The 27971-nt window shown below is 39.3% G+C and overlaps 2 protein-coding genes across 2 annotated transcripts; one reads left to right on the top strand and one right to left on the bottom strand.

The window, feature by feature from the left end:
- The first annotated feature begins 283 nt into the window (after positions 1-283).
- Positions 284-1225, top strand: LOC117016510 (olfactory receptor 14K1-like). Its single transcript, XM_033095838.1, has one exon. The coding sequence runs from the start codon at positions 284-286 to the stop codon at positions 1223-1225; it is 942 nt and encodes a 313-aa protein (XP_032951729.1).
- Positions 1226-10154: 8929 nt separating this feature from the next.
- Positions 10155-11090, bottom strand: LOC117017010 (olfactory receptor 14A16). Its single transcript, XM_033096907.1, has one exon. The coding sequence runs from the start codon at positions 11088-11090 to the stop codon at positions 10155-10157; it is 936 nt and encodes a 311-aa protein (XP_032952798.1).
- Between the last annotated feature and the right edge of the window lie 16881 nt (positions 11091-27971).

Below are 27971 nucleotides of genomic sequence, written 5' to 3'. Positions count from 1 at the left end.
TTAAAGAAATCGCTTCTCAGCCTTTTGGCTAAGATCAAGTGTAAAGATCACTTAAAGTAATTAGGGAGATAAGTGGAGTTCTTTTCTTCTTTCACAATAGATTTAACTTGTTATATTGAACTGTTATATCCACAGTTGTTTTCATATTTGAGTCAACTATAATATCCTGATATTTTTAAACTTTCTATCTAAAGTATACATGTTTCAAAAATACAGAAGTAAGTGGTATGTTAATATAACTATTTTTCATTACTCAATAGGTGGCTTACAATTTTAAAACATCATGAATCAAACACTGATGATGGAATTCTTGCTTGTGAGATTTACTGACAATCAGATGCTGTTGAGACTTCATGCTGTGCTCTTCTCACTGATCTACCTAGTGGCCATGTTGGAGAATTTCATCATCATTTTCCTCACAATTCTTGACCAACACCTCCACACCCCAATGTATTTTTTCCTTAGGCATTTGTCCTTCTTAGATCTGTGTCTCATTTCTGCTACAGTACCCAAGTCTATTCTCAACTCCATCACCTTCACTGACTCCATCTCTTTCCTGGGGTGTGTGTTACAGCTCTTCCTGGTGGTGCTAATGGCTGGGTCAGAGATTGGCATCCTCACAGCGATGTCCTATGACCGCTATGCTGCCATCTGCCACCCTCTGCATTACGAAGCTGTCATGAGTAAAGGGGTCTGTGTCCAGTTGATGGCTGTGTCCTGGTTCAATGGAGGGGCCTTGGGAATCTTGTACTCAGCTGGGACATTCTCTCTGAATTTTTGTGGATCCAGTAAAATACATCAGTTCTTCTGTGATGTTCCTGCCCTACTAAAGCTCACTTGTTCTGAAAAACATGCAACTATTGATGCCAGTGTGGCCATTGGGGTCTGTTATGCATTTTCATGTTTAACTTGCATTATGATCTCCTATGGGTATATTTTCTCCACTGTGTTAAAGATTCCAAGCAGAGAGAACCACTCCAAAGCTTTTTCCACCTGCCTGCCCCACCTCATTGTTGTGAGTGCATTCCTTCTAACAGGCGCTGTTGCTTATTTAAAACCAGCCTCTGATGAGCATTCTCTTCTAGACTTGCTGGTGTCTATATTCTATTCCATGGTACCCCCAACGTTGAACCCTGTTATCTACTGTCTGAGGAACAAGGACATTAAATCAGTTCTAGGAAAAGTCCTATGGAAAGTTAAAAGCAGTCCAGTAATAGAAAGATGACTAAAACTGAAGTCACACAGTAGGAGTTTCTTTTTTGTTCCACCATTAAATAACTTTTTGACATTATTTGTATTAGAGATAAACATAAATTGTAAATACCTTATGCTGTCTTCTTGGTGATAACCTCAAGTTGACAGTTTGAATAGGAATTCAGCCTTCCCTTATACTCCTTCACTTTATCTCTTAATTGTATAGAAATTATAAAGATTTTCTCTTATGACTTTGATGATTATGACTCTTGTCTGAGCTCCATATATATGAGATTTGTATGAGGTTCTGATTCCTCCAAAATGACCATCTTCCCCGGCATTTTATATTTATTTAACAAGTGTCTCAATATCCTAAATTTTTCACATATATTTTATTTATTTAACTTATAGCCTTTGGTTTTCACTATTTGGTGAAAGTTATGAATTTAAATGAAAAAAATGACTTTAACTTTGAAGTTAAAAAAAATATATACTAGTACTCAATTTTGCCATGTTTGATTTATTTGACCAATATATATTTGATGATGAATTTTTTATGATTACTCACATATTTAAGAAAATGTTTCTCTCATATCTTTGTTTCTTTTGATGTAAATCATATTACTTGGGACTCATATTTTACCCTTTCTTAAATTTTCTTTCATCTAATGTGTTGATTTGGACATTGGGATAATTGTATTTACAATTTATTTGATTTTATGAGAGTAGCATTTGATACTGTTTTCCACATTGTGATAAATCCCACATCCTACTGTTTTCAGTCTTCATTATCATATGAAATTTCTGGAATTTTTTAAAGAAATAGAACAAAATACCACCAGATGTGTATGGAACCAAAAAAGACCCTAAATAGCCAAAGCAATCCTAAGAAAAAAGAATAATGCTGGAGGTATCACACTCCCTGACTCCAGCTTGTACCACAGAGCAAAAATAATCAAAATAGCATGATATTGGCAGAGAAACAGACACACAGACCAGTGGAATAGAATTAAAAACCCAGAAATAAACCCACATGAATATGGACAGATAATTTTCAACAAAGGAGCCAAAAACATACAATGGAGAAAAGACAACCTTTTCAATAAAGGGTGCTGGGAGAATTGGAAAGCCACATGTGAAAGAATGAAACTAGACTGCTCTCTGTCACCATGTACCACAATTAACTCAAAATTGATCAAAAACCTGATTGACCCAAAAAATTGATTATAAGACCCAAAACAATAAACTACATAGAAGAAAACATAGATACCAAACTTATGGACCTTGGGTTCAAAGAGGATTTTATGAATTTGACCTGAAAGGCAAGGGAAGTAAAAGCAAAACTAAACAAATGGGTCTATATCAAAAGCTTCTGCACAGCAAAAGAAACCATCGACAAAATAAAGAGGCAACCAACTGAATGGGAGAAGATTTTTGGAAACAATGCTTCTGATAAGGGGCTAATATCCAAAATATATCAGGAACTCATACAACTCAACAACAAAAAAACAAACAATCTAATTTAAAAAGTGAGCAGAGGACCTGAATAGACTTTTCTTCAAAGAGGACGTATAGATGGCAAATAGACATATGAGAAGATGATTAACATCACTAATCATCAGAGAAATGCAAATAAAAACCACAATGAGATATCACTTCTGTGGGGACAGAGCCCCAAAAAGCAGTTTCCAGGCTCTCAGCCTCACATAGAAAGGTGCTGGCTCAGGTAGTAAATGGCCATCGACTGTGATCAAATGGCCATCAGCTGTGGCTAGTTGGCCGTCAGCTGTAACCAGTGAGCCATCGGGCACTAATATAACTGCCGTGGCTAGGCTAGCAGAAAATGGGGGCTAGCAAGAAGATGGTGGCTGAGCCTTCAAGCGGCACAGTGAGGGTTGAGAATTGTGTGGCTCTTGTTTCCTGTTTCTCCAACCCAGCCGCCAGCGAGAGTATAGTGGTATGACTCCCCTACTTATGGTTCCATGCGTGTTCCTTTTTGGCCTCACCATGTCCTGCGTTCTTATGTGGGAAGCGGGAGCAGAGACGCTGCATGACACCCTGCACGACAACTTCACACCAGTTAGAACGGCTATCATCAAGACAAATAATAACAAGTGTTGAAGAGGCTATGGAGAAAAAGGAACCCTCATTCACTGTTGATGGGAATGCAGACTGGTGCAGCCATTATGGAAGGCAGTGTGGAGGTTCCTCAAAAAATTACGAATGGAATTATTGTATGATCCAGCAATCCCTCTCCTGGGTATCTACCCAAAAAGTCTGAAAACATTTATCTGTAAAGATGTATGTGCTCCGATGTTCATTGCAGATTTATTTATGGTGGCCAAGACATGGAAACAACCAAATTGCCCTTGGATGGATGATTGGATAAAGAAGATGCGGTATATATACATACACAATGAAATAGTACCATTTATTTGTGACAACATGGATGAATCTTGATGTTATTATGCTCAGTGAAATAAGTCAGACAGAAAAAGTCGAGAACCATATGATTTCACTGATATGTGGGATATAAAACTGAAAACAACAAAGGAACAAGACAGACAAATAAAGAAACAAAAACTCATAGACAAAGACAATAGTTTAGCGGTCACCAGAGGGTAGGGGTGAGGGGGGGGTCAAATATATGGTGATGGAAGGAGAACTGACTCCGGGTGGTGAACACACAATGTGAAATATAGATGATGTATTACAGAATTGTACACTTGAAACCTATGTAATTTTACTAATCATTGTCACCCCAATAAATTTAATTTAAAAAATGTGTGTGTTGGGGAATTTATGGAAGTACCACTGGAAGTGACTAAATGGCAATGGTGCATCTGTCTTGGTTCTGGAGGAATGAAATTCCTCCAGTGGAACTTCCTAATGAACAGTGAGATAATGTGAACTAAAAGGTTAATCTAAATGAGAATTTTAGCGGAAAATATATTGAACAAAAAAGTTACCGTCTAGGACTTTCTTAAAGCAGTTGCAAGTACAAACACACTTCTCACACTTGCTGGCCCTTTGTTTTTGGCGCAGGAATGGGGGGAAGGAAGACTGGCTCTCTCTTCCTTGAAGGGTGCACTGGGATTTGAGATCCCAGAGATCTCTCCCAATGTACTGGTAAGGTGTAAATATGCTTTACACTTAGTTATTGACAAACTTCTTAAAGATATCTGTCACCTGACAGATATCAGTGTTTGGCTTACTTTACTCGTTTCTCCAGCCGCATAGGTGAACCTCACAGTTGTGAGTTGTGAAAATTCTGTATTAACCAAGGCAGTCCACATTCTTCCCTTCCCTATAAATGTGCTCTGAGAACAAAGCGTTTTCATGGTGCTGTTGCTATGAGTGTCACACAAGTTGCCTGACTTTTTCTCATTGCAGTAACAACTAATAGAAAACCCAGGGTGAACTTAATGCAAAATGATCGTTCTATTCCATGGAGAAGCCCAGTGTTCCTAACAGACATTCTACTTCTAGATTCAAGATAAGCCTCTATGATATTGTGGCAATTTAATATACACCTTAGACAAGAACTCCAAAGCTTTCTAAACTATGTTGATTTGTAGTCATTACTAATATTACTAATATTTCACAGAAGGAAATTGGTAACCTACAGCAGTAGTTGTTAATCAGGTCCTACACAGTAACTCCCAATTTGTAAGTTGCTTTCCTAACAATTTGCAAAATCTGTTGTATCAAAGGGTATTTCAAAGTGTTTTGGCCACTTAATACCAGAATGGGAAAAAGGTGGGAGATGGGGAGCCTACTTTTAATATTCAAATATTTATTTGTGTGATTATTTGTTTTTAACAATTGTACATGTCCTACTACTTTAGGACTATGGAAGTGAGTAGAGAGTGGCCTACATTTTTAAAGGACAAATTAAAAAAATAACAATAGTATTTTTGTTATTCTTACTAGTGTATATTGATAACTCACTATTTCATTACTGTGCTGGGATCATATCAAGACAACATGGTCATTCTATATGATACATCTGAGGGACTAAACTGTTTTTCTACAACAGCTAAGAGGGACTATAACATTTGTCAGATGGTTAAACTAAGATGTCTTAATGGCCAAGTGACACAAATAATAAGGAAAGGGAAGGAGGTCAGGCCCATCCTGTGTTAGAATGATCTGCATTAAAAGTTGACTTTCCTTCAAAAAATAAGATTGAAGGACTTTGTTGCTTCTTACAATTTTTGTGTTATATTATCTGAGAAACATGTTTCCTTTAAAACCTTTTCCTATGTTTTTGGTAAAACATTCATTTCTGACATAATCTGGAAGAAAAATTGAGTGATGCTAACTTTTAAATGGCAATGTTGAATGTTAACCTGAATTCAGTTACAGGCTTGTCCCACACAAATGTGCTATCCTGGGAATTTTATGAAGTCCTAAAAGTCAAAAAGAATATGATCGATTCCTTGCCACATTGAAGAATGCTGAACTACAATTGTGTTTTTCTTTATTCTGTAAAATGTGAGTTTTTAAAAGATTTAAAAAGATATATAGCTAACTTACAATATTATATTAGTTTTGGATGTAGACCATAGTTATTCAACATGTATAATATATACCTGACGAAGTGATCACCCAGTCCAGCGACCATCTGACACCATACCACACTATCACAATATTACTGACTATATTCCCCATGCTGCACATTACATCCCCAGTGCTGGGGAAAACTGCCCCAGCACTGTTTTATATCTGAAAATGTGTACCTCTTATTCCCCTTCAACTATTTTTCCCTACCTTTTAAAAAATTTTAAATTACAGTTGACATTCAATATTATTTTATATTAATTTCAGGTGTACATCATAGTGGTTAGACATTTATATAATTTAAGAAATGATCCCTCTGCCTAGTCTAGTACCCACCTGTTCTGTTCTTTTATTTGGTTCATGTTTCTTTGTCTTCCCACTTTGGCTACCTCCCTGTCTTTGTTTCTATGTATTAGGTAGGACTGCTACCATGTTTCCCTGAAAATAAGACCTAGCTGGACCATCAGCTGTAATGCGTCTTTTGGAGCAAAAATTAATGTAATTAATGTAACACCTGGTCTTATTTTAATATAATATAAGACTGGGTATAATATAATATAATGTAATGTAATATAAGGCTGGGTCTTATACTCAGTCTTAGTAGAGTAGCCTTATGTAGTAGGTATCTGGGGACCTAGTGGTTCAGTCTTCCTGGTCACCTGAGTGACCTGGGTGCTCCAGGTGTGTCCTTTGTGTGGGTTGTGTGTGCCCTCCTGATTGCAGTTGGTTGCTTTTGTCCATCAGTGGGAGGAATTGACCCTCAGGCTGATTGGTTGTGAGGACTGGCATGACTACAGTGGAGGTACCGTTGTGCAGGGGCTGATGCTATGAAATAGGATTTGCTTTAACAGGGTTCTGGTGTTTGCCCAGTCTGCCCACTGGGTGTTCCTTCTTGGAGGTGGCTGTGTGATGCTTTAGCTGGGTCTGAAGCTGGCCACCAAGTGTGCCAGCCCCAGGCTCTGGGAGGTGCCCTGCTGCGGGCCAGGTTCAGCTATAGCCTGTGCTCTGCCCAGGGCAATCTGGTATGAGTCAGAAAACAATTTGCAGATATCTTTCACCTATGCTGGTGTGGGACGTGCCTCAAGAGACCAAACCATGACCGAGGTTGGCTGTAGCTAGTGCCTGGCTTAGGGATGCTCAGCAAGAGGTATAGGACACACCTAATGTCACGCGAGGTGTCATGCGGGACGGCCTGCAGGGTCTCTGGTCCCGCTCCCCACACAAGAACGCAGGATATGGCTAGGCCAAAAAGGAACACCCATGGAGCCATAGGTAGGGGAGTCATACCACTATACTCTCACTGGCGGCTGGGTTGGAGACACAGGAACCAGGAGCAACACAATTCTCAACCCTCACTGTGCCGCTTGCAGACTCAGCCACCATCTTCTTGCTAGCTCCCCCTTTTTTTGCTAGCGTAGCCACAGCAGTTATATTAGTGGCCAATTGCTCACTGGTTACAGCTGACGGCCAACTAGCCACAGCTGATGGCCATTTGATCACAGTCGATGGCCATTTACTACCTGAGCCAGCAGCTTTCTATGTGAGGCCGAGAGCCTGGAAACTGCTTTTTGTGGCTCTGTCCCCACACCTAAGTTAGATGTTGCTTGTTTGGGTATTGTGAACGTTTGAGAGATTTTAGGAAAGTCTGCAGCATGAGCCAAGACAGGTCATTTATACAGATATGCCACTGGAAGTGTCTTGAGTGTGACCAAAATTTGGGTGGGGTGGCGTCCCAGGGAATCATCAGGGTAAGGTGGACAAGTGGTGTTATCCAGGTTTTTGGAGACTCAGGCATAGAAGACACCTGGGTCTGCATGTGTGGTGGGGTGATGTCTCAGAAAGAAAAAATGGCTTCCTCCAGCTCTTTAGTCTGGGAGAAAGCTGCCCCTCCAACCCTTGCCCTGAAGCCAGACAACTCAGTTCCTCCCCCTATGTTCCTGGCAACTTTCAAGCTGCTGCCCCAGCACTGGAACTCAAAGAGAGTGAGTCCATCAGTGAGTAAGTCCATGCGTAGTCACTTTAAGATGAGTGCCTGGAAATGCAGTCACCCTCCGGCTCACTCAACCACATTCTCCACTGGATTTCACAACCGGAAATGATAGGAACTTCTCTCCCTGCCACTGGAACACTGGTCTGGGAAGCCTGGCGTGGGGCTGGGACCACTTGCTCCTCTACAGGGGACCTCCTCAGCTGAGATAGCCCTCCTGATATTTAATGGTCACACCAGGGTGAGGGACCTGCTCGTTCCACGCCTCTGCTCCTCCTACCAGTCTCCAGGTGGCTGTCCTTAGTTATAGAAGTTTGATTCATCTAGACTTCAGGTGATTCTCCATGATAGTTGTTCCATAGTTTACTTGTAATTTTGATGTGGTTGTGAGAGAAGATAAACACAGCATTTATATACCAACCATATTGACCAGAAATCCTCCTAAAATGTGATTTTTTTAAATGTCTGTGGTAGACTGAGCAGAACGTCACATTTGCCAAGAATACACCATAGCTTTCAAACTTCCTTTTTATTAAAAAATTCTTAATAAAAAACTCCAATGTTCCATAAAGACTATAAGGTTGTTACAGTGCCTTCTCAGGGGTTAAGTTAATATAAATGAAAGAGGAACTATATAGTTAAGGAAGAACTGGAGCATGGTATTGGAAAAGAAAAGAAGAATGTTTTAATATACTTTTCTTTCCACTAGAGTCTCTCATCATTTTCTTCCGTTTGAAAACACACATGGCAGGCTTATCTTGTTTCTGATGCACTCTAGGTAGTAAATGGGATAATTATTTCACAGACGTCAGCAAAAATTATTTTCTCAATTTTACTGACTGGGTACATAAGGAAAGTACAGCTAAGCTTGTAGTTACTGCCTCATTTTGACTGCATTACTCTTAAATGGGTCATTTAAAATAGTTCTTCAGGTAATGTTTACCTGTTTTTCCATTCCTGAATACTTACGCTAATTTGTACAAATAGGGATTAAGAAATACATAATGTTAGAGAAGCTCCTTATGTTTAGATCTAGTATGTATGGGATAAGACGATATCAATTTTTTCATTTAAAACATGTTTCTAAATTGCCTTTTATTAGTGAAAGTGATAGAAATACCTCTATAGCATTTGGTAGAAACATTATTCACTTCATCATAAATCTCTGTTTGCTATGGCCTAGTTCTGCTGCCTAAAGGATGTAAACAAAATATATGATATGTCACTGTTTTCCTCCCTAAAGAATTCGGTTTGTTAGTTTCCACATTTTTAAACTGTTGAAACTGGCTGAAGTATGTAATAAACACTGTAGAGTCTCAGACCCAAGGAGATATTTTCTAAATCAGTTTTCTTTAAATTGCTTTCTACTTCCATTACTGGATCTGGTGTCTCTTAAAATGTAAGAAACCAGTTACTATTAATGGTAAACCAAGTGCTCATTATGAATGTGAGGTTTAACAAATAACTTATACATGCTCTATTTATTCCAGTGTCTTTTGCTTAATTGTTAATTGTGAGCAGATCGTTGAATGCTATTCTATATTCTGCAGTTTATTATATAATAACTCTTTGAGCAAGTTGAAGTTTAATTGTGCAACAAATTTGTATTAGAATGCAATTTAAAGTGTTTTTCTCTATAGCCTTTTTTTGACTGGGGAAGCAGGTAGTGTTGACTAGTATATTTTATCCTTGTCCTATCTGTGTTTCTATAATATATTGGTGCCCTGCCTACCCTAGAGAGCTAGAAAACTTTGTCCTTTACTCCTTTTTGTGGGTTCTGTTTTTGTGGGTTTTTTTGAGAATATGCATACAATAAAATGTTCCTTGCTTGTTAACAAAATGTCATTATGTGATTTCCAATGACCTCTGCTACCAATACACTGTGCTCATACATTCTTTTAAAGACTGTTAAGATTATAGTGTTTGCAAGGACAATATTGGGGGATTAATCATTGAATTAATTAAGCTGAACTCATAAATATATACTTGCCAATACAAATGAAAGAGAAAAAAAATAATATGTTGAGATTTACTCATTTTTATTAACCATTGCAAGAGTAAAATGGAAAAAAAAATGACCTGGAATTGTAATAAAGTAAGCAAAATTTGAAACTTTACAAATTCTTCCCAAGTAAAAAGTGCTGGTGAAAAAGTATGTGAAATGAAAAACAATATTACTCTATACCAGGGGCCAATTGATGTGAACATAAAGATTAGAAGATTTCTACTGAGCTGGAAATTGCCAAGATACTCCACTGACATTCAGACCCACCTAATCAGATAAGTTCACCATTCAGTGTTTGAGCACCAATAATGTAACAGGGTTCTCATAATTTGAAAACAATTTATATAAACCAAACAATTGGGTTCAGAAGAGTAACTGATATTTTAGATATTTATATCTTTGGTATCATTTTTTCACCAAAAAATTGCCAATGGCCACCTTCATGTCCCTGTTTCTGAGGCTGTAAATGACAGGATTCAGGCTGGGAGGTAACAGAGAATATAACACAGTCATAAAGAGGTTTAGTGATGATAGAGATTTGGAAACTGAACCTAAATATGCAATAAATCCAGAAGAGAGGAACAAGGTCACCACAGTGAGATGGGGCATGCAGGTGTAAAAGGTTCTCAGTCTTCCTTTTGCAGAAGGAATTTTTAGGACAGTGGAGAAAATATAAACATAGGAAACAACCATTAAAATGAAACATACAAAAGCAAAACAACAACTAGCAATAATAAACACATATTCTAAAACTTGCTCCCCAGAACAAGCAAGTGTCAGCAAAGATGGAATATCACAGAAGAACTGATGCACTATGTTTGGCCCACAGAAATGGACAGAGAACATACCTGCAACATGAAGAGATCCATAGAGACACCCACTGAGCCATGAGGCAGTCACCATCTGCACACAGGTGCCTCTATTCATGATGGCCTCGTAGTGCAGAGGGTGGCAGATGGCACCATAGCGGTCATAGGACATCACTAGAAGGAGGGCGAACTCTGTGCCAGCGAAAAAAATAACAAGGAATACTTGTGAAGCACATCCTATGAAGGAGATGGAATGGCTGTTGTTCAGAGAGTTCATGATGGATTTGGGGACTGTGACAGAGATGTAACAGATATCGATCAAGGACAAATTCTTCAGAAAGAAATACATGGGGGATTGGAGATGCTGGTCAATGGTGGTGAGGGTGATAATGAGGAGATTCCCCATCAGGGCTGCCATGTAAATCAGGAAGAAGAGAACTGTCCAGAGTCTCTGTAGCACTTGGTCATCAGGGAATCCCATGAGCAAAAAGTCTACGAGTATTAGGGTTGCATTGGTTAATTTCTCAGGCATGATGATTCTCATCTGTGGAAACATAAGAACAATTTACTTGTATCTTCAAAATCCTTCTCTTTTTGTATGTTTTATTCATAAATTATGGGGTTATTCCCTGGATAAATTATATCTTGCAAACTATAGTTTCATCAATGCATGTAGAGTAAATTACATTAAGATAGTCATTAAAGGAGGTTAGAATAATTTTTCATATGATAGCCTGAAATTTATTCATAAATATGTAAATATTCCCTCAATAAATGGGGGATTTTCTGACTTTGATGGAACAAGTTAAAAGTAGCAAAATTTTGAATAATTGTTCATTGTTTTTACCCATACCTGGAAATTTGATTTGGTTCAATGCAAACTGTTTGATTGATATATTTGAAAACTTAGTATGAATAACTGACAGATCACTTCTTTTTCTACTTTTCTCTACCATTTTATAGCATAAGTAAGTGGAGGAGGGGAGAGATGGGTCAAACTCCAAACTCTTTGAAGTTTTTTTTTTTTTTAAATTAAAACTTATTGGGGTGGCAATGGTTAGTAAAATTACATAGATTTCAAGTGTATAATTATGTAATACATCATCTATATTTCACATTGTGTGTTCATCACCCAGAGTCTGTTCTCCTTCCATTACAATATATTTGATCCTGTTTACTCTTATCTACTACCCTCCACCTCCCTTACCCTCTGGTAACCACTAAACTATTGTCTGTGTCTATTTTTTGTTTCTTATTTGTTTGTCTTGTTCCTTTGTTGATTTCAGTTTTATATCCCACATGTCAGTGAAGTTTTTTTTTGTGTGTGTGTGTGACATGATAGAGACTATGACAATAATATATTAAAATCACTAACATTTATACTTAGGTTTGAAGTATAGCAGATAATATATTAGCTGTACTTGAAAGGATTGTGAAATCCTAGAGGCATCCACATGTTCTGTGCAACCCATATCAATTGTCCAGAAACAAATTGATTTGATAATATTTTCCTTCAATAAGGACACATGGCTGCCACACATCTAATAAACAAAATTAAAATACAATGCTGTATTATTTTCCTGAAATAGTGGAATATAAGCAGGTGAAATAAATTTACCTTCTTTGACATATCAGGAGAGCTAGAGTGGCATTGACAAGCTTCCAGTGGATGCATATAGCACTTACCTAACAGAGATCCAGTTGCCCTAATGTCAGGGGTCTGTTATTTAAAACACTGTGGAACTGAAAGCTTAGGATGAGGCTGATAAAGGACACATTCTCACACAGGAAGAAAACCCAGATGATCTGGAGCTTTTGTCCAATATTCCTGTTTAAATAATGCTGCTATTCTGGTTGTCAGTGTGTTTACTGGGTTGTAGTCTCCACTGGCTAGGTTCAAAGGATACTTATATGGGCTTGCATTTTTGTGGGCAATTACAATTGACTAATTAGAATAAAAGCTAATTAACTGTATTATCCATGAGTTCTGGTGTTGTCATGCCAGTCACTGAGGGCCAAAAGCACAAAGAATTAGATCCACATTTGAATAATTTTTCTACCCAGTAGGGTTACAGGCCATGATACCTATATATATAATGATAGGAAAAATGTTAATAGACTGTCAGGAAACTTTACATTGTCAAGTCATGGAAAAATTTGAATTTATAAACTCATATCTGAACAAAATTATTGTCTGTGTCATTTTACTTTGCTACTTATTTTGACGTTCTTTAATATTTCTCATAAGCAGAATGTAATTCTATCTACCATACAATATATCCAATATACAAGAAAATCGGCACAATTTTTTTACTTTCTGCTCTTATTTTATTTCCTTGAGAGAAGCTATTATTTTTTCTTGTATTTATGTTTTTCATTTTCTTGTGTATTTGCAATATACAAATGCATATGAGCATGTATATCAACATAAGTGAGATCTTACTGCGTGCGTTGTACCTGCTTACTTTTTACTTAACCTATTTTCCAGAAACATATACTATACTGTTACAAATATTTAATCCTTGTTTTTTAATGTTTGCGTATATTTCAGAATATGGATGACAAAAATATTTAAAACTCTCCTGTTTTTTATAAGAAAATTATTACACATATTTTGTAGGAATGTGAAAATATTTTTTATAAAATAAAGTTTTAAGGGTAATTAATTGATTGTATCACTTTAAACTTTTGTACACACCATTAAAAAGCCATCCACAAATGTATGGCAAATTTAAACTTTTATAGACAGCACTATACTTGTGCATGTACCTGCCTGTAGGAAAGGTTTACATTTATTAAATTTCATTTTTTTTTGAAAAATTATCTCCTTCTTTATACAATTTGCAGCTACACTGTTTAAAGTGAGGTAGTGTTGGGCTAACAATATATGATAATGCAATATATTTGACAATAGCAGGACAAAATTAAAGGTGAGAATACAGTTGTGTTATAGTAAGAAATTGACACCAGATGACAACACAAATTTACAAATGACAAATAAAAAAGTTAATATAAGAATTTCTATAGACATGTAATTGCTTTCCTTTCTCCTCCAACTTCTAAAATGATACAATTTTAATGCCAGGTGGCCCTGGGCTGGGCATAGACTGTAGCTGAACTTGGTGTGCAGTGGCTTCGCCCCAGGAGGCCCCAGGGCTGGCAGGCGCAGTGGTCAGCTTCAGACTGGGCTGGAGCATCACCTGGCCAATTCTAAGTCTTCCAAAGGCACCAAAGTCCCATTAAAGTGAATCCTGCTCTGTAGGATCAGCCCCTGCACAACAGTTCCTCCACTGTAGGCTACATAAGGCCACTCTAGTAAAACTGGGAGACATAGCAGCCCTACATAGAAACAAACACAAGGAGGCAGTCAAAATGAGCAGACAAAGAAACATGTCCTAAGTAAAAGCACAGAACAAAGCTCCAGAGAAAGAATAAAACAAAATGGAGACAGCAATTTACCAGACGCAGAGTTCCAAGCACTGATTATAAGGATGCTCAGTGATCTCAAGGAGAACCTCAACAAAGAGATAGTCATAGGGATGTAAAGTAAAGCATAGGAAATATAGTCAATAAAATGGTAATAACTATGTATAATGCCAGGTGAGTGCTAGACTAGTCAGGGTGATCACTTCTTAAATTATATAAATGCCTAACTATTATGCTGTACACCTGAAATTAATATAAAATAATATTGAATATCAACTGTAATTGAAAAATTAAAAAAGAGGGGGAAAGGTGAAGGGGAATAAGAGGTTCATTTTTTCAGGTATAAAACCAATAAGTCATGGGAATGTCATATACAGCAAGAGGAATATAGTCAATGATATTGTGATAGCGTGGTACAGTGTCAGGTCGTTGCTAGAATTATGGTGATGGCTTCTTTAGGTATATATATATGTTGAATAACTATGGTGTACACCTGAAAGTAATAATAATGTATGTTAGTTATATTTTAATAAAAATCATTAAAAATATAAAATAAAATTATACAATTTTACAGAAAGTAATATATATATATATATGTGTATATATATTTATAACATATATACATTTAATGTTTATAACAATAACTCAAAGAGGGGAAGTGAGTGGACCTATATACGAATAACATTTCTGTATTTCACTGCAACTAAGTTAGTATGAATTTAAGTGCATTTTGATAAGTAAAAATGTTTATTTTCACCAATTTATCGTTAAAAAAAACTCTAAGAAAACTCAAAATAAGGGGGCTCTTCCTTAAGCACATAATCTATAAAAATATCTGTAGCTTACACAGTACTTGTTGTGAGAAAAATATTCATTCCCCCAAGATCAGAAACAAGGCAAGGATGCCCCTCTCACAACATATATTCTACATTGTACTGGAAATACTAGCTGTTATAATATGACAGGAAGCAGACATAAGAGATGTGCAGATTTGGAAGGAAAAATAAAGCTACCTTTCTTCACAGATGGCATGATTGTCTAAATAGAAAATCCAAAGAATTGAAAAAAACCTGCTGGTACTAATAAATGATTTTTACAATTTTTGCAGGATGCATATTTAACATACAAATGTTAATTGTTTTTTTGTATACCAGCAATACATAACTAAAACACATCTACATAAAATACTTAGGTATAAACGTAAAAAATTGTGTATAGGATCTATATAAAGAAAACTACACAATTATGAAGAAAAAATAAAAGATGATCTAAATAACTGGAGAGATATGGCATGTTTATAGATAAGGTGATTCAATATTATTAACATGCCAGTTCTTTCCAACATGATGTATAAATTCAATGTAATTCCAATGCATATTCCAGCAAGCCAAATTTGTCAAATTTCAATACCTTTTATGATAAATAATACTTAAACTAAGAAGAAAACTTCTTCAACCTGAAAATGATCATGTGTGAAAAACACACAACTAATATCATACTTAATGGTAAAAAACTGGATAATTTTACCCTAAGGTCAAGAACAACACAAATTCATTTCCTACCAATTTTATTCAATTTCATTCTAATAGTTCTACACAGTGCAATCCAAAAGAATTTTTTTTTGAAAAGAAAAAGACAAATTTCTCTTTTTCATATTGTACAAATTTGTAGATAGAAAACTCTAAGAATCCACACAGAAGGATAAAATTTGATAAGTAAATTGAGCAAAGTTTTGGGATCCAATATTAGTATGCAAAAATCAGTTATAGATTTCTGGTCAAGATGGTGGAGTAGGTAAATGTTTGCCTCCTCCCATTACTGCATCAAAATTACAACTAAACTACAGAACAACCATCACTGAGAATTACCTGAAGTCTAGTTGAACAGAAGTCCTACAATTAAGGACATACAGAAGAAGCCACCTCAAGACTGGTAGGAGGGACAGAGACAAGGAACGGGCTGGTCCAATATCTGCATGTGGTGGCTAAAAATCGGGAGGGATATTGTGGCAAAACTGCAGGTGACCCTTGATGTGGCAGGTAAACCTGTTAATTTCCTGATTGACATGGGAGTCTGTGGGAACAGAGTCCCAGAGAACAGTTTCCAGGCTCTCAGCCTCATGTGGGGAGGTGCCAGCTCGGGTAGTAAATAACCATCAAGTCTGACTGGATGGCATTCGGCTGTAACCGGTAGGCCAAATGGTTACTGATAACTGCCAGGACTGCGTTGGTTGGTTGGTTGGTTGGTTGGTTGGTTGGCAGGCAGAAAAGTGGATGGCGGATTGCGGATCGTGTGGATCCTACCTCGTGAGTCTCGCCTGGCTGCCAGTGAGCATATAGTAGTATGACTCCCCTGTCTATGGCTCTGGGGGTGTTCCTTTTTGGCCTCACCATATCCTGCGTTCTTATGTGGGAAGCGGGAGCTGAGACCCTGCATGACACCCTGCATGACACATGGTGCATCGAGCAGGATTTGGTGTCGGCCGAAACTCTCTGTGAGGTAATGGAGCAGTTCATATGTATGAAAGCTCAGTTTCAGAAGGCCAGTGAGCAGCTGCGCCGGGAACCGGAGGAGCGGTCTGCCTGGGAGACTCGAGCCTCCAGATGGCACACCACCCTCTTGGCCAGAGCAGGCGTCGCCTTCCTTTTGGTAATCTGCTGCTTCTGTGGGCTCCAAGGGTTGCATACATCTTGCATTGAGGCCTCCACCCAATCGGATGCCTGGCACGGCAAGCAGGATTCCGGCCAGGTAGGAATGGTGTCTGACTCTGGGCAGGAGGACATGTGGCCTCCATACAGTGTGTGGTGCCTGGTGGTCTCTGTTCTCAGGAGTTGGACCCCCACGGAGGGGTGGGAGGACATGGATGGCTCTTTGGCCAGCGGGGAGAGGGCCCTGCATGTTCTGGCTGAGTGGTTGCCTGAGGAGGCTAAGGGTACAGCCGGCTGCGTGGGCTGGATGTTCCTCACGGCGTTGTGTCATAACATGGAGGACGTACTTAATGAAATAGCTCAGGTGCAGGACCAGCAGCCCTAGGGGGAGGCGCTGGAAGCTTGGGACAGTCGGTTGGAGGAAGTTCTCACTGCAGTGCATCATAACTCGGAGGAAGCACTTGCTGGAATAGCCCAGGTGCGGGACCAGGGGTCCCAGTGGGAGGCATTGGAAGCTGGGTTCTGCCTGTTAGAGGAGAAGCCTCACAGTGGAAACTCTGAGGCAGAGGCGGACGACGCGAGTGGAGACAATGTAGCTCCCAAATCCTAGGCGCGGCCCATCTTGAAGCAAAAGGTAAAGCATGAGCAACTTTTGGGCCCCGGGGGCATTGCATTACACTGGTAACCCAGCTGTGACTGAGTTCACAACCTACACCCCTTACACTCCCACTGAGTTGCAGGAGCCAGGGAGGTAGTGCCGACAGTGCCCTGGAGAGCCAATCTCGGTTTGGCTACTACGTTTATGGGATGAGGGGGCAGACAGCATTCTCTGCTCCCCAGGCGAGATGGAAAAGCTAGCCTCCGTGACGGGGCATCCATCCCAGCGACAAAGGTTACAGAAGTGCCATAGGTTGGCCCAAGACCAGAACAAGCACACTAATGGAGTAGCTCACTGTTGCGGTACGCACAGTATGGGGAGAGGCTGGCGAGCTGCCAGACACTGAACTTACTCAAATCATCCGTGAAATGGGTATGAGATATGCTATGTTCAACCCTAATATGCGGAGGCCGGATGACAAGCTTTTTACAGCCAGCATGAGAGATCTGGTTTTGTATACTGCACCAGCAAGTGCTTTTGGATCCTTGGTTGGCATTCTTATGCCCTATGTGGGGCAGCGGATCCATGAAGTTACAATTGCCATGGCCACCCTAGGGGATGTTGAAAGCCGGAGGCAAAGGAAGTTAAGACAGGAGGTCCGAGCAGTTAAGACCTGGAAGCCCAAGCCAAATGTAAGGGGGCGAGGTCGTGGTACTCAGAGAGTAACACGCGGACAGATGTGGCGTGATCTCATGGCAGCAGGGGTTGATAGGGGGGAAAAATAGACCGACAACCCAATGCACTCTTGTTGGAACTTTGGAAACAGTTGCGTCTGGAACAGCAATTCTGGCAAAGCCTAAAGGAGAAATCTGGGAAAGCGTGACCTGTGTCCCTCCAGGACATCCTGAAGCTACTTAAGGCTGACTCCTTTCAGCTTGATTAGGGGTAGGGGCCAAGGTACCCAGTCAGAGGGAATGAGCAGGGACCGGAGGCCCCACGTGGAACTATCCATACATTGGTCCCCTTCTAATGTGCAGAGGGTTTTGGCTCTAGTTGGCAGTGGCGCAGACTGCAGTCTTGTTTATGAGAAACCCTGGCTGTACCCAGAAAGTCTGGCTGTGCCCAGAAAGACTGGTGGTACCCTGAGAGCTCTGGCTGTGCCCAGGAAGTCTGGCTGTGACCAGAAGGACTGGCGGTGCCCTGGGAGCTCTGGCTGTGCACAGAATGTAGGTGGACATCGAGGGACACCCCCTGGAACATTACTTGAACTGGACTGGGACTTTCTTTTTTCGTGAGCTGGGTTCCTGACACAGGGCCCCTCATGGAAGACGCTTGTGTAGATTGTGAGGTAAGACCCTGGAGGGGTGGAGTGTGGGGACAGAGTCTCAGAGAGCAGTTTCCAGGCTCTATGCCTCACATGGGTGGGTGGTGGCTCGGGTGGTGGTTGGCCGTTGGCTGTAGCTGGTTGGCCAATTGGCTGCTGATGTAACTGCCATGACTGTGTTGGTTGGTTGGTTGGTTGGTTTGCAGGCGGAAAAGTGGACGGCAGATTGCGTATCGTGTGGATCCTACTTCGTGTGTCTCTCCTGGCCGCCAGCGAGAATATAGTGGTATGATTCCCCTATCTATGGCTCCATTGGTGTTCCTTTTTGGCCTCACCATATCCTGCATTTTTATGTGTGGAACAGGAGCTGAGACCCCGCGTGACACCCTGCATGACAGAGCCATTTATTCTGTCTTGACTGCAAGCTCTGGCCCTGTGTCCTTTGAAACCTACTCAGTTGTAGAGATAAATAAAGGCCCTAAATCTGGGCTAATACTCAAGCCTGTTCCTTACCATTTGCCTATACCTTAGAGAAAACGTAAAGTGAGCAAATTAAAAAGGACTCTGGAAAAGTTTTGTCAGGAGACCTCTAACCCCTGACTCTAATTGCCGCCCATTGCTTTGGATTCTGACCTCCATTCTATTATTTCCTATGTTGTTAATTTGGGAGAGGTTCAGCAGGCAATTGGGAAATATGGGGGACTGGCACCTTCTCCAAGCTGACCCCTCTACACATTGTAGCCCTGGAAAGTCAGGGGACCAAGTACTGTTAGAAGCCTAGAGGGGGTGGGGTCCCAGATTGACCAGTTAGCTTCTAAACAGAAGGGACCCTTTGCAGTTTTTCCGGACACCCAATGTTTCTGTTTTCAGGCTTCAGAGAGTCTGTGGCTGGGTCCACCTCCCTCGAATCAAACCTGTTTCATTAAGTCTCCAAAGGACTGCCCCAGAAGGAAGACTGTTGCTTCTGTTTCTATGAGCCAACTGAAGACCTTAAGCCCCTCTTCAAATAGACAAGCAAGCCAATCTACCGAGACTGATAAGTACTGATAACTGCTGGGGCTGCTCATTATTGCCTTTCTCTTGGGCCTTATTTGGATCTAGTTTGCCTCTTTACTTGTGCCCCACCTGGGATCTAATATAAGAACTAGGGGCAATGGCCTATCTAACTGCTGGACATGCCATAAACAGCCCTGTCCCCACTCTGATAGATTAGCAAGAAACTCTAGTGCCCATAGGCAGGGGCGACACTCACTCTCAGCAGGAAGAAGCAAAGAACGTTTATCATCCCCTTTCCCTGCAATTAATTTTGTAGAAATAAAATGGGTAAAACACAGGGGGTAATTGAAGCAGGGCCCCATTGGGACCCCTGTAGTAGAGGCCTCGCTGCATCTCCAGTCTCACCTTTCCCTGATTTATACTTTAGTAATAGATTGTCCCCCTGCAACTTGAGCTCAGAATGTTCCCTGTACCAGTTCCCTGCTTTAGAAAATCACCCTGAGGGGTTGGCCCGGTGGCTTAGGAGCTCCATGCTCCTAAATCCGAAGACTGCCAGTTCGATCCCCACATGGGCCAGTGGGCTCTCAACCACAAGGTTGCAAGTTCAATTCCTCGAGTCCCGCAAGGGATGATGGGCAGCGCTCCCTGCAACTAAAATTGAACAAGGCACCTTGAGCTCAGTTGACACGGAGCTCCCAGATGGCTCAGTTGGTTGGAGCTCCTCTCAACCACAAGGTTGCCAGTTCAACTCCCACAAGGGATGGTGGGCTGTGCCCCCTGCAACTAGCAATGGCAACTGGACCTGGAGCTGAGCTGCACCCTCCACAACTAAGACTGAAAGGACAACAACTTGAAGCTGAACGGCACCCTCCACAACTAAGATTGAAAGGACAACAACTTGACTTGAAAAAAAAAAAAGTCCTGGAAGTACACACTGTTCCCCAATAAAGTCCTGTTCCCCTTCCCCAATAAAACCTTTAAAAAAAAAAAAAGAAAAAAAAGAAAATCACCCTGAAACTTATGATTAATACTCTTGGGCTTATTGTCACAATCTCCATGGTCTAGCATTCTTTCCATGCTACTCCCATCATTGTTCCTGGGTTGCTCATACCACTGGAGAACAACATTTCCAGAGGGAAGGCTCCATGCAGAACTCTGGAACCCTCATGTAGCCTCTGGAGGAATGCCCAGATTTTCCCTAAGCTGGTCTGAGAATGTTAAGGCCTTTTTGAAGGTGTTAACCTGCTGCCTTTTCAGATCACTGATGCTCTGACAATAAACACTTATTCTAAATAGACCAACTCCTGTGTCAATCTACGTGCTGAGCAGCACAGGCAGCATGAGCCCCAGACTTGGTTGTCTTCCTGGTTTCATAATTATGGTAAACTTCCCTAATCTGGAAAAGGAAATAGGCATACAAGCCTAGGAAATGCAGAGTACCCTAAATAAGGTGAACCCAGAGGCTCACATCAAGGCATATCATAATTAAAATGCCAGGCCTTAAAGACAAAGAAAGAATCTTAAAAGCAACAAGAAAAATGACATTAATTAATTGCAAAGGAGCTCCCATAAGACTATCAGCTGATTAATCAAAAGAAACTTTGCAGGCCAGACTACAAGGGATTGGTAACAAATATTCTAAGTGATGAAAAGCAAGAACCCACAATCAAGATTACTCTACCCATAAAGGCTACCATTTAAAATCGAAGGAGAGATAAAGAGCTTCCCAGACAAGAAAAAGCTAAAGGAGTTCAGCACCACCAAACCAGTATTATATTACAAGGACTCTTAGAGGGACTTCATGATGAAAAAATAAATAAATAAAAAATATGAATAATAAAATGACAATAACTACATACCTATCAACAATTACTTTAGGCACACCTCAAGAAGCACAAGATTCAACACACCCAGAGGCCGACTCCCGACCAAACCAGGGTATTACCAGGTTTGACCTACAAGTGACACACACAGAGGGAATTCTCTACAGGCACAAGAGTCCATACGGGCCAAGCCTCATTTGAGCGGTTAACCCTCACGCAGCAGAACATCCACTGTGGGCAGAGCCAAGTCTCACAACTAGTCAGCCTAGGAGTCAATCCCACCCACTGACAAGCCAAAAGCAATTAAAGATCAACTTTAATAGGAAAATATACACAACACAAGGATCAACTATGGAGCACATGCACAGGAAAATAGGGAAGTGGTGCAAGTCAAATATAAAGGACACATACTACATAAGATAATCCAGCAAAAACCAAGAACCCTAGGGGTCTACATAATATATTGAAGCAAACACAGAGAGTCAGCCAGAATGGGGAAACAAAGAAAAATGTCCCAAACAAAGGAACAGAAGAAACCTCCAGAATTGAAACCAAATGAAATAGAGGTAACCAACCTACAAGAGCCACTATTCAGAACATTGATGATAAGAATATTTAAGGAGCTTAGTTACGACATAAAGAAGGATAGAGAAATCATAACGAACAACCAGTTAGAACTAAAGAATACAATAACTGAAATAAAGAACACACTTGAAGGAATTACCAGCAGGTTAGATGAAGCAGAGGATCGAATCAGCTACTTAGAAGACAAGTTAGCAGAGATCATCCAAACAGAACAACAGAAAGAAAAAAGAATAAAAAACAATGAAGATGGTTTAAGAGACCTCTGGGATAATGTCAAGCACAAAAACATGTGCATCATAGGAATACCAGAAGGTGAAGAAAGAGAACAAGGGATCGAGAATATATTTGAAGCAATAATGTCTGAAAACTTCCCTAACCTGGTGAAGGAAACTGACCTACAAGCCCAGGAAATGCAGAGAGTTCCAAACAGGATAAACCCAAACAGGTCCACACCAAGACACATTATAGTTAAAATGGCAAAGGTTAAAGACAAAGAGAGAATCCTAAAAGCAGCAAGAGAAAGACAGAGGATTACATACAAGGGAACTCCTATAAGACTATCAAATGACTTTTCTACAGAAACTGCAGGCCAAGGGGGAGTGGCAGGAGGTACTCAAAGTGATAAAAAAACAAAGGCCTACAGTCTAGATTGCTTTATCCAGCAAGGTTATCTTTTAAATTTGAAGGAGAGACAAAGAGCTTCCCAGAAAAGAATAAGCTAAAGGAATTCATTACCACAAAGCGAGCATTGCAGGAAATATTAAAAGGGCTTCTGTAAACAGAAGAAAGATGAAAACAATCTAACTACAAATAAAAAATGGCAATAGCTATGTACCTATGAATAATCACTTTAAATATAAATGGATTAAATGCTCCAATCAAAAGATATAGGGTGGCTGAGTGGATAAGAAAGCAAGACCCTTGCATATGCTGTATACAAGAGACTTACCTCAGATCAAAAGACACACACAGGCTGAAAATGAAGGCTTGGAGTAAGATATTTCATGCAAATAGAAATGAGAAAAAAGCTGGAGTTGCAATACTTATATCTGACAAAATAGACTTTAAAATGAAGAATATATTAAAAGACAAAGATGGGCAATACATAATAATAAAGAGATCGATCCAACAAGAGGACATAACCCTAGTAAACATCTATGCACCCAACATAGGAGCACCTAAATATATAAAACAGATATTGACTGCCATAAAGGCAGAGATCAACAGTAACACTATCATAGTAGGGGACTTCAACACACCTCTGACAACAAGGGACAGGTCTTCCAGACAGAAAATCAATGTGGAAACAATGGCCTTAAATGACACATTGGACCAGTTGGATTTAATCGATATTTTCAGAGCATTTCACCCCAAAGCTGCAGAATACATGTTCTTCTCAAGTGCACATGGAACATTTTCCAAGATAGACCACATGTTAGGCCACAAAACAAGTTTTTTTTTTTTTTAATTTTTTTTTTTAAATTTATTGGGGTGACAATTGTCAGCAAAATTACATAGATTTCAGGTGTGCAATTCTGTATCACATCATCCATAAATCACACTGTGTGTTCACCACCCAGAGTCAGCTCCCCTTCCATCACCATACATTTGATCCCCCTCACCCTCATCCCCCACCCCCAACCCCCTTACCCTCTGGTAACCACCAAATTACGTTCCCCAGATTAATTTTCAAACCCTTGGCCATCCTGTGGTCACCGACTGCCCTCCAATCCCCTCACCATCCCCCCCACCCTCCACCCCTCCCGCCCATCTAGCAACCCTCAGTTTTTCCTCTTTGTCTCCAAAACTGTTTCTGATTAGTTCATTCACTTATTCTTTTCTTTAGATTCCGCAAATAAGTGAGATCATATGGTACTTATCTTTCTCTGTCTGACTTTTTTCACTTAACATAATGTTCTCTAGGTCCATCCATGTTGTCGCAAATGGTAAGATTTCTTTCTTCTTTATGGCTGCATAATACTCCATTGTATAAATGTACCACAGTTTCTTAATCCAGTCATCTACCGATGGGCATTTCGGTTGTTTCCATGTCTTAGCTATTGTGTATAGTGCTACAATAAACATAGGAGTGCATAAAGATTTTTGAATTGAAGTTTTGGATTTCTCCGGATAGATACCTAGGAGTGGAATTACTGGATCATAGGGTAGTTCCATTTTCAGATTTTTGAGATACCTCCATACTGTTTTCCATAGTGGCTGCACCAATCTGCAACCCCACCAACAGTGCACAAGCGTTCCCTTTTCTCCACATCCGCGCCAGCACTTGTTGTTTGTTGATTTATTGATGATAGCCATTTTGACTGGGGTGAGGTGGTATCTCATTGTGGTTTTTATTTGCATTTCTCTGATGGTTAGTGCGGTTGAGCATTTCTTCATATGTCTGTTTGCCATCTGTATGTCCTTTTTAGAAAAATGTCTCTTCAAGTCCTCTGCCCATTTTTTTAATTGGATCGCACAAAACAAGTCTTGATAAATTTAAGAAAATTGAAATCACACCAATTGTCTTCTCTGACCACAGTGCTATGAAATTAGAAATCAACTACAAGAAAAAAACTGGAAGACACACAAATTCATGGAGGCTGAATAACATGTTACTAAATAATGAATGGGTCAACCATGAGATCAAGGAAGAAATCAAAAGATATCTCAAGACAAACAAAAATAAAAACACGACAACCCAAAATCTATGGGATGCAGCAAACACAGTCCTAAGAGGGAAATTCATAGCATTGCAGGTCTACCTAAAGAAACAAGAAACATCACTAATCAACAGTTTATCTTCACACTTAAGGGATCTGGAAAAGGAACAGCAAAATAAGCCCAAAGGGAGTACAAGGAAGGAGATAATAAAGATTAGAGTGGAAATAAATTAAATACAGACCAGAAAAACAATACAAAAGATCAATGAATCCAAGAGTTGGTTTTTATTTTTATTTAATTAATTAATTAATTAATTAATTAATTTATTTATTTATTTTTGGTTTTTTAATTAAAGTTTATTGGGTTGACAATTGTTAGGAAAGTTACATAGATTTCAGGTGTACAATTCTGTAATACATCATCTTTATATCACATTGTGTGTTCACCACCCAGAGTCAGTTCTCTTTCCATTACTACATATTTGAGAACATGTATTTTCAATCCTCGTAGGCAAATTCAATGGCACTACTGGGTGATTAAGCAGGTGTTTGTTTAGTTTTTGTTTGTTTGTTTGTTTATTTGTTTTATTATTTTTAGGTGCACAAGACAAAGTAATACTTAGACGTTTATCATTTATATCCCTCACACTGTGGACCCCCCTCCCCCCATCCACTATCTCTCTGACATCGCACCGAGCCATCCCATTTCCACTGTCTCCACTCCCAATGCTGTACTCCGCCTCTTGTAAGTGTATACATACATATATATATATACATATACATATACATATACATATACATATATATATATATATATATATATATATATATATATATATATATAATATTATAGTTGGCATTCATTATTGTTCAGCTTCAGGTGTACAGTGCAGTGATCAGGCATCTTCCCTGAGGTGGTCCCAAATGGGACACGTGACCATTGGATACCATACAAAAACTTTACAACATTATTGATTACGTTCCCCGGATTAATTTTCAAAACTATGTGGCCATCTTGTGGTTACTGATTGTTTTCTAATCCCCTCACCTTCTCCCTTACCCCCACCCCCCCGCCCATCTAGCAACCCTCAGTTTTCCTCTTTGTCTCCAAAACTGTTTCTGACTAGTTCATTCACTTATTCTTTTCTTTAGATTCCACATATAAGTGAGGTCATATGGTACTTATCTTTCTCTGTCTGATTTATTTCACTTAACATAATGTTCTATACGTCCACCCATGTTGTTGCAAATGGTAAGATTTCTTTCTTCTTTATGGCTGCGTAATACTCCATTGTATAAATGTACCACAGTTTCTTAATCCAGTCATCTACCGATAGGCATTTCGGTTGTTTCCATGTCTTTGCTATTGTGTATAGTGCTGCAATAAACATAGGAGTGCATAAAGATTTTTGAATTGTAGTTTTGGATTTCTCTGGATAGATACCTAGGAGTGGAATTACTCGATCATAGGGTAGTTCCATTTTCAGATTTTTGAGATACCTCCATACTGTTTTCCATAGTGGCTGCACTAATCTGCAATCCCACCAAAAGTGCACAAGCATTCCCTTTTCTCCATATACGCGCCAGCACTTGTTGTTTGTTGATTTATTGATGATAGCCATTTTGACTGGGGTGAGGTGGTATCTCATTGTGGTTTTTATTTGCATTTCTCTGATGGTTAGTGCGGTTGAGCATTTCTTCATATGTCTGTTTGCCATCTGTATGTCCTTTTTAGAAAAATGTCTCTTCAAGTCCTCTGCCCATTTTTTTAATTGGATCGCACAAAACAAGTCTTGATAAATTTAAGAAAATTGAAATCACACCAATTGTCTTCTCTGACCACAGTGCTATGAAATTAGAAATCAACTACAAGAAAAAAACTGGAAGACACACAAATTCATGGAGGCTGAATAACATGTTACTAAATAATGAATGGGTCAACCATGAGATCAAGGAAGAAATCAAAAGATATCTCAAGACAAACAAAAATAAAAACACGACAACCCAAAATCTATGGGATGCAGCAAACACAGTCCTAAGAGGGAAATTCATAGCATTGCAGGTCTACCTAAAGAAACAAGAAACATCACTAATCAACAGTTTATCTTCACACTTAAGGGATCTGGAAAAGGAACAGCAAAATAAGCCCAAAGGGAGTACAAGGAAGGAGATAATAAAGATTAGAGTGGAAATAAATTAAATACAGACCAGAAAAACAATACAAAAGATCAATGAATCCAAGAGTTGGTTTTTATTTTTATTTAATTAATTAATTAATTAATTAATTTATTTATTTATTTATTTTTGGTTTTTTAATTAAAGTTTATTGGGTTGACAATTGTTAGGAAAGTTACATAGATTTCAGGTGTACAATTCTGTAATACATCATCTTTATATCACATTGTGTGTTCACCACCCAGAGTCAGTTCTCTTTCCATTACTACATATTTGAGAACATGTATTTTCAATCCTCGTAGGCAAATTCAATGGCACTACTGGGTGATTAAGCAGGTGTTTGTTTAGTTTTTGTTTGTTTGTTTGTTTATTTGTTTTATTATTTTTAGGTGCACAAGACAAAGTAATACTTAGACGTTTATCATTTATATCCCTCACACTGTGGACCCCCCTCCCCCCATCCACTATCTCTCTGACATCGCACCGAGCCATCCCATTTCCACTGTCTCCACTCCCAATGCTGTACTCCGCCTCTTGTAAGTGTATACATACATATATATATATACATATACATATACATATACATATATATATATATATATATAATATTATAGTTGGCATTCATTATTGTTCAGCTTCAGGTGTACAGTGCAGTGATCAGGCATCTTCCCTGAGGTGGTCCCAAATGGGACACGTGACCATTGGATACCATACAAAAACTTTACAACATTATTGATTACGTTCCCCGGATTAATTTTCAAAACTATGTGGCCATCTTGTGGTTACTGATTGTTTTCTAATCCCCTCACCTTCTCCCTTACCCCCACCCCCCCGCCCATCTAGCAACCCTCAGTTTTCCTCTTTGTCTCCAAAACTGTTTCTGACTAGTTCATTCACTTATTCTTTTCTTTAGATTCCACATATAAGTGAGGTCATATGGTACTTATCTTTCTCTGTCTGATTTATTTCACTTAACATAATGTTCTATACGTCCACCCATGTTGTTGCAAATGGTAAGATTTCTTTCTTCTTTATGGCTGCGTAATACTCCATTGTATAAATGTACCACAGTTTCTTAATCCAGTCATCTACCGATAGGCATTTCGGTTGTTTCCATGTCTTTGCTATTGTGTATAGTGCTGCAATAAACATAGGAGTGCATAAAGATTTTTGAATTG

The sequence above is a fragment of the Rhinolophus ferrumequinum genome, chromosome 24, assembly GCF_004115265.2.
Source record: "Rhinolophus ferrumequinum isolate MPI-CBG mRhiFer1 chromosome 24, mRhiFer1_v1.p, whole genome shotgun sequence".
NCBI classification, from domain to species: Eukaryota; Metazoa; Chordata; class Mammalia; order Chiroptera; family Rhinolophidae; genus Rhinolophus; species Rhinolophus ferrumequinum.
The sequence above is the reverse complement of the archived record's forward strand: the minus strand, read 5'-3'. Positions and strand labels throughout refer to the sequence as shown.

Excerpts from the sequence above, each read along its gene's own strand:
- LOC117017010 (XM_033096907.1), bottom strand. The coding sequence starts at position 11,090 with ATGCCTGAGAAATTAACCAATGCAACCCTAATACTCGTAGACTTTTTG.
- LOC117016510 (XM_033095838.1), top strand. The coding sequence starts at position 284 with ATGAATCAAACACTGATGATGGAATTCTTGCTTGTGAGATTTACTGAC.